Source organism: Ambystoma mexicanum, chromosome 8, assembly GCF_040938575.1.
Source record: "Ambystoma mexicanum isolate Mex_15411 chromosome 8, UKY_AmexF1_1, whole genome shotgun sequence".
NCBI lineage: Eukaryota > Metazoa > Chordata > Amphibia > Caudata > Ambystomatidae > Ambystoma > Ambystoma mexicanum.
The window spans coordinates 1,307,096,613-1,307,113,959 of NC_090929.1; the positions used below are offsets into that span (position 1 = coordinate 1,307,096,613).

General features: G+C 42.1%; 1 protein-coding gene across 3 annotated transcripts in view; it reads right to left on the reverse strand.

Moving 5' to 3' along the window:
- The window catches only part of LRRC27 (leucine rich repeat containing 27), a 750,327-nt gene that overhangs the window by 366,663 nt on the left and 366,317 nt on the right, over positions 1–17,347 (reverse strand). For all 3 annotated transcript variants that reach the window (XM_069611415.1, XM_069611417.1, XM_069611416.1), the window contains exon 6: positions 12,621–12,858. In XM_069611415.1, coding sequence (XP_069467516.1) covers positions 12,621–12,858 — 238 coding nt within the window. The remainder of the gene's footprint in view (positions 1–12,620; positions 12,859–17,347) is intronic.

Consider the following 17,347-nt stretch of genomic DNA (forward strand, 5'->3'; position numbering starts at 1 on the left):
TCATGAAAACGTTTCATCCCACATCTAGAGGAATTTTATAGATCTGCTCTCCATGATCTCAAAGCAAAAAATACCCTGGGCTTATCTCTGAAGTTTTCCAATTTTCTTTATGTAGGTAAAACAAATTGTGAAGTTTTTCTCTGGGCGAAAAGGTGCAAGGACTATTCTCAGATTGACGTGCAGCTAGAATCTGAAGATGGCCTCTAGGGATGGGGCATGGTACTCAACGTTCCATTGGATGGGGCTAAAATTATCTATAAAGAACGTGGAAAAATTACAAAACACTCCTGTGTTTTCGTTATATTATTAAAAGTAGAACGTTTGTAACTGTGGATTCCCATGCCGACGATGGGGAATATCAAAAATATGTGAATCTATGACAGATCCAGTACTGTAGAATAAGGGGATTTCTACAGCATTATTAAATGTTTTAAAAAGTTTGTATCCAGAGTTTAACATTAAGGTGAGCTAGGGTCCCAATGGCGAACTATGAACTCTTGCTAATAAATGTACCGAGTTTAAGGACAAGCAAGGACTAGCAGTGAATACCATGAAGTCCAAAGTGGAGAAGGTGGGGAGAAGGAAACTGTCTGCCAATGGCATGTGGTGTAAAAATCAAACAATGGAGTGGGTGAATAAGTAAGAGTACTTGGCCATCACCTTTTCAAATATCTTTATCATGGGTGAACCATTTTGAGAAAGCACTCTTTGCTTCATACCAATCATTCGCTTTGCGAAAAATACTGGGCATCTCTCTGTAAATCATGTATTACGGATATATAAAACGGAAACTGGTAGCCGTTGAATATGGTGCTGGTATATGGGATTACACTAATATTAGCCTGCTGGATGTGAAAATGAGTTCCGATGAAAATGACTAGGAATACCACAAATACGGGAGCTATGTGAAAATGAGTTCCGATGAAAATGACTAGGAATAATTTAGAATTGGGAGCCATGTACCCAATAGTCTTTTTGAGATTAAATCTACTTCTGTTATGGGTCTCAGTTTGGACCAACACCCAGGCTGTTCTAATGCAAAACATATTGGATGATTTATGCAAAAGTGAAGTGGTTACAAAGATCTAACGTCTAGATTATGTGGAGAAAAAAAACGAATGTGTCTAGAGCTGGGAGCATTGTATGAAAACCCACGTCTCATGAGCACAAACTCGAAGAACAGAATCAAGAGCGCTTATTTTTTTATTCTGTAATAGAGGAGAACAAGAGCTAGGGAAGATGAGGGTGTGAAGCCATGCTATTTTGAATTGGACCTGGGATTGTGGGCCTTATTTGTTCTGGGTCATTGTGGTGAACCGGAAGGAGGACTCTGACTACAATGGGTCACGTGTCTATGTGATTTTTCTAAATTAAAAGAAACATGCCTATTTGGCCCAATCGCTACGAGGGAAGTTCCTTACCTTCTAAAACAAAAACTAAGGGTGCTTACCGAAGTCCAAAAATAAGGAGCGTGGAGTCCAAATCCTAAGTAACTAACTGCCCTAACACTTTTGAAAATCTAACTAAAAGGAAAAAGGGAGGCATTCACAAAAGCCTCAGAATGGGCTTCTGCCTGACCCAACTCGTAGACAACTTGTTTGTAGTCTTAAAGTCCCTTTGGAATATATTGACAAACATATGACTGGGTTGGTTATCCCAGTTGACTGGAAGGACCTGTGTGGTATTCCACTATTAATTATTTGTTATTCTCCAATCTATATTTCATTTTCATGTTTATTGTCCAAAGATACTCCAAAACTTTGTATGAGTTTAGGAATAGTTGTCTTTATTGGTAAAGACTATTTTATGATGGGCCTGTTGCAATAATTGTTTTTTGTCCAATGCATTTCGGTCTTTATTCGACCTTCAGGTACTGTTACAGGAAAATAAAATAAATAAACCATATGGTTCAAATCATCTATTTCAATCTTGACAAAATACTATGCTTTCACATAAATCACTATTTCAAGTAGTACCTGTATTTACAATTTACCTTCATGGTCTTTTTTTTTCGTATTCTTTGTATTGGAAAATAATTCCAATTTTTTTTATCCACTCTGAGTTAACTACCCTTTGGATCTGTGTAAAGGTCAAATAAACACATATTCTAGTTGTATTGCTGGTTTTACGAGCATTAATCATATTTCATCTCTGTGTTCAAAGATCTATTGGTTGACAAATAGCATGGTTCATACCTTTTCTCTTGTGTTAGATACACTCTTCTTTGGTGTTGTTATTCCAGATAACCTGTGTGTCAAAAGCTATACAAGATTATAAATATTGTTGGATATTATCTAATTGGAGATATGAGTGATAAAGGGATCAGAGTTTCATCTCCCTAAAGGGAGAATCTTACCTGTTTTTGGTGTGTTCAGAAACAGCAGGGCACCTTGCTCGCATGGACACACGCTGCTGGTTGCCCTGTCCTGTGGTTCTTTGGCATGGGTATTGGTTCTCAGTCCAATCAATAAACATTGGTCTTCTGACTGCTCTGGTATTGCAGGTTCCTGTTACATAGTTGGCTCCACTAGCTTTGTTGCAAAGTATCCAAACCTTGTTGCCTTTGTTCCACGTGAGACGTATGAATGTATGATTTTATCTGTTCCTCATATCTGTTGGCCTTCCCAGCCTTTACATAAAGCACACATACCCCTTTCACTCCTTTTAACATAGGGTGTGTACCCGGTCAGTTCTCTTAGGCTCTCATACTGATGGCGGCTTCTCCAGCCTTGATATACAATGTTTATCTCTTTTACTCAGTTTTACCTGGGTCAGGTGCCTGTTCCGTTTTCTCAAGCTTTCACCCCTTTGTCGGTTTCGGCAATCTTGGAAATCAATCAAAGTTCATAGCCCTCACTGGAGTCATCAGGTTGGGAGCGTTTGCTTCCCTGTCAGTAGTCGTCTCGTCGGCAAAGGCACTTGCCGTGTTGAGCTCGGGGACCCGGTATCCTCTCCTCCCTTTGGTCTCACTGTCGGTTGCTTTGCGCCAGGCCCAACACTGTTCTCAAGTGGTCATGTTACCAGGGAAGCATGATTTCTTTCTGTCTCCGTTCCTCTCCTGATCAAAGCCTTTTGCTCGGCTAGAGTGCCTGCCTCACTGCCTCCACTTAGCGGATCTCGCTTCTCCCACACCACCGCTGGCTCTGTGGCTTGGCCCCGTTAAGAACATCATCTCAAAGGCTCACCTCTGTGAAGCAATGACTTTCCTACCTCGGTAGGAGTCGCTCTTCCATTCGCAGTCCACCCTGCTCTTATGCACGTCATCAAAGCAAAAACAATTGCCTCTGTCTTCTTTGACTATGGCATTCAAACAATGTTCAGCATGTCCAGCATTACCTGAAACCAATAGAGTGTAAGAAGGGTCTTTGTTGGTTATAGTTTCAATGGTAAACACCAAAGTCTTTCCCACACCTTATTGGAATGTGAGTCCTTGTCCCCAAAATGTGAGTCACTCCGAGTGAGGTCCTACTTGCCCAGGACCCTAGGGAGGGTCTTGTTTAGCAGGCTCACCTCCCACACTTCAAAGGGTTTGGCTCCCCCTCTGGTGAGAAGGGACAAATTCTCCAGATTCATCACAGTCATATTAAGGTATGCCTGCTCTTTGATAACCAAATTATGATTGAATATGTTATCATTAAAGAGTGAAATCTGTAAATGGAGTAAAGGAAAATAGTCATGTGGGTGTAAATGTGATGCAAGGGTGGTGGAAGATGTGGCTCTTTTTAGGTTTTTCTACCCATTGTAAAGGGTATTTGGGAAAGAACAATACTTTACCAGATTATTTGTATGGGTTATGTTGCGCACTAGAACGGTATTTAAGAAATGCTGTTAGACCAAGGGGGAATTCTTTTATCTCATTTGATGATTATGCAAAATTTCATATGTATGTCACTAATAATTGTAATAATAATTGTTCTTTTATAATGCACTTAATACCAGCCAGTGGTTTCTAAGCGCGGGATCAGTATTCAAACCTGTGTTGCCCTGCATTGTCTTGCTTCCAAGACAAATGCATTGCCCCTAAAATATCCTTCCTCACCGTCAAGGTACAGGATTAGCAATGAGTGGCAGCCACTTCAAAGCTCAACTTCATTCGTCCAGGCAGCTCAAGGTGGTGAAGCGTAGCTTGGAGCACAGGCAAAGGGGAAGTCTGTTTACGTTAGCAGCAGCAGAATTCTAAAGTCATCTCGATGTGGCTTGACGCCGGAAATGCTGGGTTCTGCAACAAGCCTAGCCAAATGTATCACCTTTGGGCTTACAGCGCTGTGGGTCTTGTCACCAGGCTGCTTAAAAGAAAACAATGTTTGCACAGATTTTCCCAGTCCAGGGAAATGCTTAAGAGCTGCTTGCAGTGCCAGCCATGGTCATGTATATGCTGCGTTGGTACAAGCAGTCTTTAGTGGCAGCCAAACTTTCCTCTCCCAGCAATCTCTTGTGCCCCAAACGTGTTTTGGGGAGGAGGTGCCGATTCCCCTAGAAATGCTGTTTTCACCCTGTGCAAGGGACTTACATCTGTAGGTCTGACAAGAGTTCTGCCTTGATTCTTTTTCTTTAAAGAGGCCTCTAAAAGATGGTTCACCAAATGGGGTGTTTCAATCCCATACATATTAAAATCCTAATTTATTTGAAGGAAGTCAAAAAGGTGGCAAGGGAAAATGGAGAGTGGATGAATCTAAAGCAAAATATGCAAAAATGGCACCTTGCTTAATTCACGTGTGTTGTGTTTTCTTCAAATAGCAGGAAAAGGTGAACCTGTAAAATGAAGGTAGTTACCTTCATACCTGGGAGACATCAAAATGACTGGGAATTTGCCACAAAATTAACTTTCCTTTAAACTGCTTATGCCAAAATGTAATCAAGACCCAAGGATTGGGTGTGACCAACTTCAAATTGACAGCACCGATGCTAAAGGCCTCTTTACCCAAGAAAGACTTCCTGCTGCTCATGAAGAAAAGGATGTGCACAGTTTGCCAAGCACAGAAGACAACTTTGTTTGCATTTTTGAAAGGTACTGAAAATGTAACTGTACTTGTGAAACAAACCCTCCTGTCAGGTTATAAGCTCACATATGATGCGTTTCAAATAGAGCACTTTGTATTTTAAGCAAGGAGAAATTAACAAATGTCAGTGTGTAAATTACAATGTGCTGTTAAATCGTGATATGCTGAACACAAAGGTGAGAAATCACTGCAAGGTATTTGTAAAAAATTGTTTGTGCCCCGTCAAAATATCGGTTCGAGGTATCGACTCCAGTCATCTCTCCCATTCCATGGTGGAACTACTCCATTATCCACTTCAATCTCAACTATACCAGAACTCCTACCACCTCTCAAGAAACTCTGCCACCCGCCCTCACCAGGAGCGCTAGGCAACTCCCCAAGGAAAGACTGCTTCCTCACCTCCAGGTCTCCGAACTCGAACACCCATTTACTAACAATCCGGACACCCTCGGAGCAACCTACAACGCCATTATCACCAAGGGCATAGACATCCTTGCACTTCTTACACATAGGAAAGCCAAACCCACAAAAAAAAAAAAACCTCATGGTTCACCCAGGATCTCTTGAAACTACGCTCACAAAAACGATTGGCTCTCTCACAGCCAAAGCCAACTCCTTTAATACCAGGATTGCCAACGCTAAATCTGGATCCAGAGAAATCTTCGCAACATTCAGAGAATTAGAGACTCCCACTCCCCCCTCCAACCCCTTGAATAAAGACAAAGAATGGTGTAACAGCATTCAAGAAGCCATGCTCAACAAGCTGAATACTCTACAAGAAAAAATCATCAGTCACCAAAAAGCCTTATCGCAACAACTATCTGACCTACACCAGAACACCCCATCCATAATCCCAGCTTTCTCATTCCAGGAGATGACAGAAGAGGAAGTCCTAACCATACTCAACTCGATCAAACCTTCGAACTGCAAAGGCGATTTGTGTCCGGCCTAGCTCATCAAGGACAGGGCCCCCACATTGGCACCGTTCTTCACAGCCTTCATCAACGCTTCTTTCAAATCCAACCAAGTGCCATCTGCCTCAAAGAAGCATGGGTGTGCCCACTTTTGAAAAAAAAAAACACTGTTGAAAAAACCAACACTAGACCCCAAGATACCAAGGAACTACAGGCCCATCACGACAGTTCCCTTCCTTCTGAAGATTTTGGACAAAGCTGCATACCTCCAAGTGCAGAAATACCTTGAAGCTCATCACCTGCTTGGTCTCCGGCAATCCGGCTTCCGCCCCAACCATGGTACAGAAACCGCATCATTGGACCTTAAGAACCAAATCGATGACCTCAGAGACATAGACAGACCAGCTCTTCTAGTTCTACTTGCCCTTTCCGCAGCATTCGATCTGGTCGACCATGACACCCTCTGCCATCACCTCTCAACAGCGGGCAACTTTTCAGCAGACGCCACCGCCTGGATCGCATCCTTCCTTAGGGGCAGAGAAATGAAATTCTTCTCAGACCTAGCCTGCACACAACCACATTGGTCCTCATCCCTCTTACAGGCGACTACGAGGCCAACCAAAAAACCCTTAACTCCTTCTACACCACCATCCAAACCTGGATGGCTGAAAACTGGCTCTGCCTCAACAGCAAAAAGACAGAACTACTTATCATCGGATCGCCAGTCACAATCAAAAAAATGGGATCCCAATAGGACTCCTTCCTCATCGACAACTGCCACATCTCGGTCTCCAAATCAGTCAAAACCCTAGGAGTATACCTGGACTCTAATGTCACCATGGATAGACAGGTGAATGCAATCTCCTCAGCAGCAGCCTACCACTCGAAACATATCACTGCCGCAAGGCCCTTCCTCTCGCAGCAAATCTCCCTCACCATCGCCAGAGCAATCATAGGTTCCCGCCTAGACTACTGCAATGCACTTCTACTAGGCACTTCAGCTAAAAACATCACAAAACTTCAAACGGTGCAGAACAATGCCCTCAGAGCAGTCACTGGAGTCTCTAAAAGAGACCACATCCCGCCACCAGGAAATCCATCCACTGGTTACCCGTCAGGGAACGGATCCTCTTCAAATCACTGGCACTCACCCACAAATGTCGCCATGACACAGCACCTCGCTACCTTGCACAAAGATTCTCTGGTCCCCCTTCAAATAGAACGACCAGATACAGCCATACCAACTGACTATCAATTCCAAAAAGCATTAGGACCACAGCAGGCGGCGCTAGCTTCCCAGTCCTCGCAGCCACCAACTGGAACCTGTTACCCGCCTCTATCAGAGGCATCGAGTCCCACATGGGCTTCAGAAAAGCAATAAAAACCATGTTGTTCGTGTAAACCCCACTCTGACCTGGTATGAGATATACGCACTTCTCACAAGTCAGTGCTCACCTTGCCAACTGTATAACTTATGTAAGGCAACCTTGCATGTCCAGGATAATGTTAGATACACTTTCTCTGTAACATTCACTGTCTATTGCATCCTGCACTGTAACTACGTCATTTTCTTGAAACAGCGCCCCAATGCCCCCGAGCTGCTGGGCGCTTCACAAATGCAAAAAATAAAAATAAAATAAAATAAAAGAAGTAAACACGCTTTGCACATTGCAAAATTATATGATGTTCAGACGTGTCATTGGCAACACTGCTTTTGCTAGGTCTCCAGTGAACATGGTACACACTCATTTCTGTTTAGCTCTGTATATATTGTTGATGGGATTGCTTAAAGTCCCAGCAGATTAGCTTTCATATCTGGAAAGGAACAGAGTTATTTATCATTCATTAAAAAAAAAAAAAAAAAAAAAACATAAGTCGACTGTAACAAAGATCTACCTGTGAAAGGCCTCTAGATATCGGTTGCTCCCACTCGCTTGTGCTCATTTCAAGAGGAAAAAATACATTGAGATACATCCCAGTTAGGCCTAAAACACGGTCGTCATAAAGATATCTATTCACATGGTAATTGCTTGGTATTTCCACACCCCAGCATAAGGAATAATTGCACTTAAGATCGAAACTCTGAACTAGGCATCCAAAAAAAAAAAACAACCAAACTCTGCCAAGCCATGAAAGTCATGCAACCAAAAGAGGCCCGTCAGCCGATTGAGATTAATCAGTAACTGTAGGCATGCCCAGACATGAATTTCACATAACCAATTTGAAAACAAAGATGCAGCTTAGTATTCCAAAAAGACATTTCAGATCCAAAACAACATTGTTGACATAACTGCGTAACAATAGGATGTAGAGCAAAAAGCAGAGGTGTTTTAAAGTCAAGTGATTCTCCTAATTGCATACATTTCTGTCACATGTCTTGGGATTTGTGAGGGTCACAGGAGTCTAGAAATCCGTATTTCATCGATGTTTGAGATTGGTAGGAGGCTAGGATATGGTATGATAGTTTATTTATATAGCGCCTATACACAATGTGTTTCAAAGCACTTCAAGGAAAGGGAGGGAACAAAGGAAAATACAATTACTTTCTTGCAGTACATGAACAGTAAGGATGTGAAATTAACTATTGTTCTCGGTCTGACGACATTTCAGATAGAGCAAGAGCTAAAACATAGATAAGGAAGGGTGGGGGAGAGTGGGAAGGAAATGGAAACAGACAGGCGACTACCGTTCTAGGCGTGACAACATTTCTGGTAGAGGCATAGAAAAACAAAAGGTGAGGGGGAGGGGTGCAGAAAGGGAGAGGAGGAACAAAACAAGCCATTATCGTACTAGGCCTGACATTTCAGATAGTGCTGGAGGGGTGGGGGAAGGAAAAAGAAAAGTAAGGTGAGGGGGGAGGAGACCAACGAGGTTGTTATCATACTAGGTCCAGGGACAATTATGATAGAGTAAGTGCATAGAAGAAAGTAAGAGGAGGGGGGAAGGAGATAGGAAAAGGGAGAAAGGGAGAGGAGGAGAGAACAGAGAGTAAGCAGTCAAGAAGATTGGAGAAGCAAGAGGGGAGAGCGAATACAATTGCAGAAGTCAGTAGTAAAACATAATGTTGCAAGCCAGGATACAAGATGAAGATGGGAACAGCATGATTCAGGGCCACCATGAGTACAAGATGCAAAGGAAGTCCAGCATGAGAGTTGAGAAAGGGTGACGCACCATGAATCAATGAAGTCCATAAAAGTAAAATCTAGCATTGGCCACAAGACGGTGATGGTGAAACCAGAATGTATCAGGACAGACTCCTGCAGAAGCAGACTGGAGGGGGGGAGGAGCAGCAGGGTAGAACAATCAAGTAAAACAGACAACACCTGTGTGCAAGAAGGGATGGGGGCACAAGGTAACATCACAGGGGGACACGAGGGGGTGGGGATGGCCTGTGACGACAGGAGTAAACACATGTTGGTGCATGCTTACCTGCTGTCTGAGCAGGGGGTTGGGCACTGGGTCCTCCTGGTACATACAGGTCCCAACAGGAATTGCCCTTTTCTTTGTCAGCCTTTTGCTTCGTACACCCGGGCGAGAGACACCCTTGATCTAAGAGTCAAGAGCAGGAAGGAAGAGGCAGCGCTAAGAAGGTGGGTGGGGCTTAGGCCAGGTTACCTAGCTCCACTTGCACCTGCTCCCCATCTGCAAAGCAAAAGAGGCTGGAGGGCTCCTTAAGTAGGGAAAAAGAATGGCAACCAGGAAGGCACCAGGTAGCCGGGGCTTAGGCCAGGTGACCTAGATCCACTTGCACCTGCTCCCCATCTGCAAAGTAAAAGAGGCTGGAGGGCTCCTTAAGTAGGGAAAAAGAGTGGCAACCAGGAAGGCAAGAGGTGGCTGGGGGTTAGGCCAGGTCACCTAGATCCACTTGCACCTGCTCCCCATCTGTAAAGGGAAAGAGGCTGGGGGGCTCCTTAACTAGGGAAAAAGAGTAGCAACCAGGAAGGCACCAGTATGGAACAAATATGATTTTGAGCTCAAATGTTTCCAAAGTGTACAACCCCCACCCTTTCAGATCTACCTATTTAAATTAAAAAGTTTATTTTCGGGTGCGTCTGCCTCTTAAGCAAGCCATTGCAAAGACTCAGACAATCAAGAAGTGTGATGTCAGGTATGATGCACTGAGAGAATATGACGCCTTATTTAAACTGAAACTGGGAGTTAGAAACGATCTCTGGGATTGTGAAGGCTGCAGAATAGGAAATTCCTGTTCCAAATGGATGAGTGCTGACCTTGGATAATATCTGCACATGAAAGGGGCCTTGTTCATGAGGAAGCCTGAAGTAGATTTTACCTGAGGTAGAGGTGGTTTTCTAGAAGGAGAACGAGACCAGATCGGACAAGGTTTAGGATGAAGATGATGTACAGTAATATGCAAGATGTCCAAAGTCTTGCTCATTTAGGTTTCGGTCCTCATGGATTCCCTCTACCTCCCCTAGCCCATGGCTGGCCTACATCAAAAAGGTATCCATTTGAATGATCCCATTTCACATATTTCCCTTTTGTCTTGCAGCTGCCTTTGAAGTGTCCGTTTCCAGCACTACCACAGAGAGCCATTTTCTCCAACGGGGAAGGTGTCAGTCCTCTTACTAAGACAGCACTACATGTCGTGGGTGTAAAAGGGCCCATGTGTTGTGGTGGTATTTTCAGAAACCAACATCAGATATCTCACATCTTCAGGCAAAAAGGGAGAGCGTGGTGGATAAGGATATTGCAAGGAAATGCAGTTTTGCTTGTTTAATGCATTCTCTTCATGAATCACTATTATGTATATTTTACAACAATATTGAGTTATGCTTACTTTAGCCCTGTTCAAGTTTAAAAAGGGGCAGTTAACCAGCCACCATATTCATAAAGTTTACATTTAACAACTAAAGCCGGTTTGTTAACTCTCAAATGGATTTAAATTTTTATTCCGAAAAGACCAATGTGAAATGCAGCATAACGTTATTCCTAGACAGGTTAGCAATAAATCCTTTTTAGGACCCCTGCTTGATATTGTTAGGAAAGCTCTCAATATTTGTAGAAAGCTACCCGTTTTGTAGAAGGTTTGCAACCAGAAGTATGTTTTTCCTCTTTGTAAGTGAACACATTTGCTTGGAAACTTTTGGAAGCATAGCCACAGTGCTGCTAAAGAGGAGTTTCCCTTTAGCCACTTGTTTTTAATTCCATACTATACTTTCTCTTAGCTTCTAATATTGGACTATGAAGGTAAGGGGCATCAATTGAAAGCTGTAGTTTCCTTATCGCCCACTGTGCTTTTAAAAGAAAACTCGCAAGCGTGGCGTCTACTCAGCCCCAAACAACACAAGCCCATACCTGGAGTCTTACCATCTAGCCCCCATGACAGAAGCTCTAACTGGCACCCCAAAGTTCGAAAATATGGTAGAGTGAATTTAAATGATTTGCCCAGGATCACACACTTTCATTAGAGCCAAGCCCGGTCCCATGATTTGGCTATACCCAGGAAATCTTTGGAACTACCCACAACTAGTACTGAAACATCATAACCATGAGGGTTGCTTTATGGAGTGACCTCTGTTAAGTGTCGTGGTCCAAGCTGAAAAGAGGTTGCCTTGTATATGTGGTGAGCTGCGGGCTAAGGAAGCACCTAGGAACTAGCAGCAAGGCTGGGGCCCAATGGCAGCAGCAACCTTTATTATGGGCTGCAGTGGAAAGACTTACTATCAGTCTAGTTTTTGAGAATGATGATCGTTTTATAACTTCTGGCAGAACCTCATATGTCCCTAACAGCAACAGATCACAAGCCACCATTTTGGGTGCTTGATGACGGAAAGATACACAGACCCTCTTATGAAGCAAAGGGATAAACAAGCTGGAGGCTGCAACAGGCCCTTTGATGATTTGTACCCTTTGGTTGAAGATGAATAGCTGTCAAACATGTTTTCCTTTAATACCATTCTTCATTTCTGCCAGTATTTCCAATTTAGGAGGAAGCTGACGAAAGGCGGTGCCAGAAGTCAATTGGGGACGATGTTCGTCCCCCTCTTTAGTGAGTATTGTGTAATTTTAAGCTGTGCTATGTTTTGTGTGCACACAGTCTATAAATAAATATAACCATTATATAATGTCTCGCTTGAATTTCTGCTTGCATGTTTTTCCTGCCTCTAAGAGTTTTCTGTCCGATTAGGTTTTCTATTCTTGAAAGTTAAGCAACTATACCATTCTTGAAAGGATTGTTTGACGGAAATGTGTTAACAACTAGTTTCCATTGATGAGCAGACCTTTGCGCAGTCCAGGAAAAAAATAAAAGTAACTGCTAACCACTGTCCAGCCAGAGAAAATGCAACTTTATTACAGGCCTCCAAAGTATGGAATTCGCTTCCCGTATTTATCAATATCTGATCTTTTTAAATCCTGCAGCCTTCTTAAAACTTGAATTTTTACTTTATAATCTTTCTATAGAATTCACTAAAGGACATGCCTCTTTGGTTATTGGTATCAGTAACAAAATACTGCATGGTGAACGGGTGCGCACTACAAGTATTAATAAATAGAAAAATAAATAAAACACTGCTCCCCTTCGCTAATAAAAGATCAGCGAAGGCCAGCGTGGTGTGCATCGCTAATCTCTCAATGACTGTTTTACGATAATATCAGCAGAGTTTGGAAAAAGTCATTAAAATAGACGGCTAGCCGTTCCCTAAGGTTTCAACATTAGGAAACATTTCTAGTTTCTTGCACTGACCTGGCAGTATGTGTAAGTCTTTTCTTAAAGTCTTTTGTGTTTGAACTGGACTCTCCCCACAATCCACCCTGAATGGCAAATGGTTGACTTCGAATGAATTCCTCCTTCTCATTCTGCATTATCTGCCGTTTTAAGTGCTGAAACAGCTTCATCTCTTCTTCATTAGGCCACTCCTCGGAGAGTTCCAAGCTAGATTTCATCAGGTCAGCCAATTTCAGCTTCTCGACAGGAGGCATCTCTAGTGATATCAAATACAGGCAATTAGGACAAAGAATGTTCTATTGCTAGTCATAAACATTGCATGGAGAAGCCTTTCTCGATCAATTCCAATACTCCCTTTCTTGCAGAATGCATTGCAAATGGTATAGATACATGTTTAATACAGAAAGCAGACTGTGCCCCATAGTTGGTCCTATTTCCCAAGAGAATCAAAAGGGACATGGGCACGTTGTGCATGCAACATTTAGTGCAAACCTACATATAGGACTTTCCATGCACATGGTTATGTTTTCATAAAACGCCCCCAAACTGGATCACAATGTAAAAAGGGATATCGAAAGGAATAAGTAGTACTTTATTTAATGCTGTCTGGCTTCACATGGTGACTTTCTGCGACATTTACTACGTAGTCCCTTTAAACCAGGGTGTGGCGAGGGCAGGGTTGTGATATTGACCCCCAAAATTGGCTACAAAAACACAGTTCGGTTGTTCGTGGCTTATGCTGCAAGGGATGCACAGATCTGGTCACTCAGTGGCAGAATGGCAGAAAATTTGACTTGGCTCCTCTGTGGTGCCAGAGACAATGAAAATACATTGGTATTCTACTGATTATGATCATGTTTACTTTAGTGCACGCTGTTTTGTTGCTGTAATAACTTCTTATGTCAGGTTTGTGTCCTTAAATACATGCAATATCTTAAAAGTCAAATTTAAACAAGTGTGAGGATTTACTGACACTGTTCTTGAAGATTCAACATGAGGAAAACTGCTACTGAAACTTTTTCTGGAGGATATCCCGTTACTTAATAGGTCACCCAGTTCTTCCTTTTTACACAAGTTACTGTATACATGACCAGGTCTGTAATGTACAAGCTCCATTGCCTTCTGATGTGATGAGCCTGACAGTGGAATGGAGCTGCACTCTGGTATATAGATACTTTATCAATAGTCACCTGGTCTTTAGACTGTAAAAACTGCTTGAACCACATAACTCTATGTCGTTGCATCTATGAGCTTATGGTTTAATGTTGAATTGCAGTTCAGCAAACAGATTCCAGATCCATTCTTAAGACTGTTGGTCACGGCAAATGTCCCCTCTTAGCTGTGCGCATGTGCGCTTGCCCAGCTTCCTTCTGGGTGCCGCTCAGAAGATTTTTAGCAGCGCACACAGACAATTCTCACCTATTCAAAAAGATTTAATAAGGCACAAGCCACAGCAATTACCTGAAATTTTCTTTCTCTTAAAATAAGCAACTAGTCTTCATATTCTGCAAATTTGCATTCCACTACTATGCACCTAAAATCCCTAACAGCAAAAAACAACACAAGAGGTTAAAAACAAATATGAAAAACTGGCTCCATGAACAGAAGAATCTAACCAAGATATGTCTGCACACATTAACCAAAAATGTTCCCTCCCCACCCATGATTCCTAAACCTGACTACCACACTTTTACCTTATGACTCAAACTTCTGCCCGAGAGTATATTAAGATAGTAGCGGACAACCTTGACTCTTCCTCTCTTGGCTCTGCGAAAGGTTAACAGACGTGTACCTCCCTCCACTTGTTTTATGTTAGTTGAAACATGAATAACGTTCACGCGCCAGAATTTCTGTTACTCATTGTGCCTTAGAAAAGCGTCACCCACACTATATAATCTAACTACCAGCTCAAATATTGGATACTGACTGTAAGTAAGCCGGCTATTGGATGTGTAACCAAATACCACACTTCCTCTTTGTATATATGTCATGCAAGTGCTTTGAAGCGGCCCCCTTGCAAGTGAACGCATTATGAAACTCAAATATTAATTTGCCCTCTAAATATTTTGAAAAGACAAATGTGATGCTCCGCGTCTCCTACTTTTGCATTACTAACATTACCTTGTAAGTAGAGAGCAACATTGCAATATCATTTACTTACCCTACAAGGGAAAATGGGTATGGACTATGCCTGGGATTAATCGTCCATATTATCAAGGCACCGGATATTCATACAGGAGAATTATGTTCACACAATCTGCATCGTTTTCTTTGGGAATAGACCTTCACACATTCTATGTTAACTTGCTTCTATACAAAAACAGTTTCACTGAGCACTTGTGTAATCCTACACAATGATATACGGGTGGTGTATGTTGCAAACAATCTTGTATGCACTGCAAAAGAATTTTGCACATGCAGAGTCATGACATTCTTAAAACGCACATCATATGTTGAGGCATTTAAATATGCCTTGCTTGCAAAGCATTGTGGGTCTGCAAATATCCTAGTGAGTGTTTACTGCTACAATCCCTCACTTTTTACAGTGCTCTATCAACTAGTATCGGAGGCAAGCACAGGGGCCTGGGAAGGGTTTGGGCGGAAGTGGGTGATGAACAAAGCAGCACATTTTAAAGACCAAGTCAGACGTTTCGGCCGTACAGTGAAGAAATTGTGTTGCGTGTTTGCTAAAAGATAGAAAATTCTAGTACCCATCTAGACAACAGCACCTTCTTTTTCTTTCTATGCTCGACCGCTGATGGTTTTTCAATATAACCATGTGTTAACTGATCACAAAGAATTACAGAAGAGGGATCCATAGTTATAGAAGGAGGCACTAAATAATTTGTATCTCCGATTAATTAATGCAATTAACTTAAAAGGCATATGTGTGTGATTTTCTTCAACAGGGCTCCATAATAAACCTCAATAAGGCTCTTGTTTAATTTTATCTGGGCTGTGGTGCAGAAGGGTGGGCACAACTATACACTTTGTCATTTCACTATCTGTGTCAGGGGTACAAGCAGGACTCTAATCGGATTGTGCTCCCTACTTGGAGTCAAATGATTTTTCGGGGAGTAAAAAAGTTATTAGCTTTTCCAATAGGGATAATTTCTGCTTATTAAAAGATGTTCTTTCCCCATAAAATTCCTTTTGAGATTGGGAATTAATGCAACTGGTCACTAATTCAAAAAAATATCAGTGGAGCTTTGTGGGTTGAAGCAATGATATGTTCATTGTTTCTCCTTTTTGTTAGGCACATTTTCCTTTTTTAGGGAGTATATTTGCATGGTGCATATGTCTCTTAGCTCTAAGGCTGGTGTTATCAATACCCACAGGAGAACGTAATGTGGATAGTAAGTAGAGGCACAGGAATTTTGGATCATTATATTCTAAGATGTGGTTATTCTGATGCAATTATCATCTACACAAATTATTAGAAGCTTGTTCTCCTGGCCCTTGAATTACTTCATTAAAGTGGCGCTTGGACTCCTTTCAGCATGTTTTTGACGCATTGCTTTTAATTGCCATTAATTCACTGGCACATGTATTCCGTTTCTTGACAGCCACATCAGTTATGACAAGAGATATTTGAGGACCACAAACACCAGGGAAGCCGTTTGTAGCAGTAACAGACTGTCAAGCCAGCCTATTCAAGGAGTGGAACCCACCTTCCCTAATCCACCACCAAGAGCCAACCTACCTAACAATGAACAATAACGCACCAGCCTTGATAAAGACCACTTGGGTCGAAACACATGTCAGCTGACCACGAGATTATCGCATCAAGAATAAAATTTCCTTTTTTTGAAAACTCAGAATACAAAGAAACCTTTCTTTAAGAATAAATATTGTTTGCACAAGATATCTGGGAGCACAACTAAGAGATATTTGTGTTTTGTAATACAAATGAGTGATTTTCCAGTGGCATTAAACATACAGGGCTTCATTAAGGCTTTGAGCGGTATCCCAGAGTAAATTCGCCAGAATACCGTTCAAACAAATTACTGTTATTCCCCATTCATATTGAGTCCATTGGACTCAATGTAGCATTTTGGCAGAATTACCGCAGTGGAAATTCGAACGATCTCTTCATTGAGTTGGAGGATTTACCTCCAGGATTTTCCTGGAGGCAAATCTTCCACTCCAGGCCCGAAATCGTAATTTGGCGTAGTGGTAAAGTTGGCGGTAGTGGAGTTACCGCTGCCAACCTTACCACTTACTGCCAAACTCATAATGAGGCCAACATTTTTCTCTGTGCATAAGTAAGTTTGCAAGGTACTGTGCCAGATATTGAAGTATTGGACTGGTTGAGTTTTTTGTATAATCACATATGCCATATTTTATTTTAGCCCATGTGTTTGGAACAAGTATTGGAAGGTTTTTAAAGAACTGCAGTGGCTGGGAAGAGGAAATTCCTTTCCAAACTCTCTTATGTGACGGTAGCTCACAAAGAGGCTTACCTAATTAGTCAGTTGCGCACATAGAAATTAATGTGCGCACAACAGCCAACCGGTTCCGCACATAGAGAAAAATACTTAGACGGAGCACTGGTCACGACTAAACTAAGTAATGACATTGACTTTCCGTGTCTGTGCATGCTAAAGTAACATTGCTCCACTAAAACACTTATTTTCGGATGGTACAGCGTGTTGAGTTGCTGCATGCGAATTCCAAATGCATTCATGCCAGAATCCACTTGCTCTGACAATTCATGAACATTCTCAAATGCACACATTACCAAA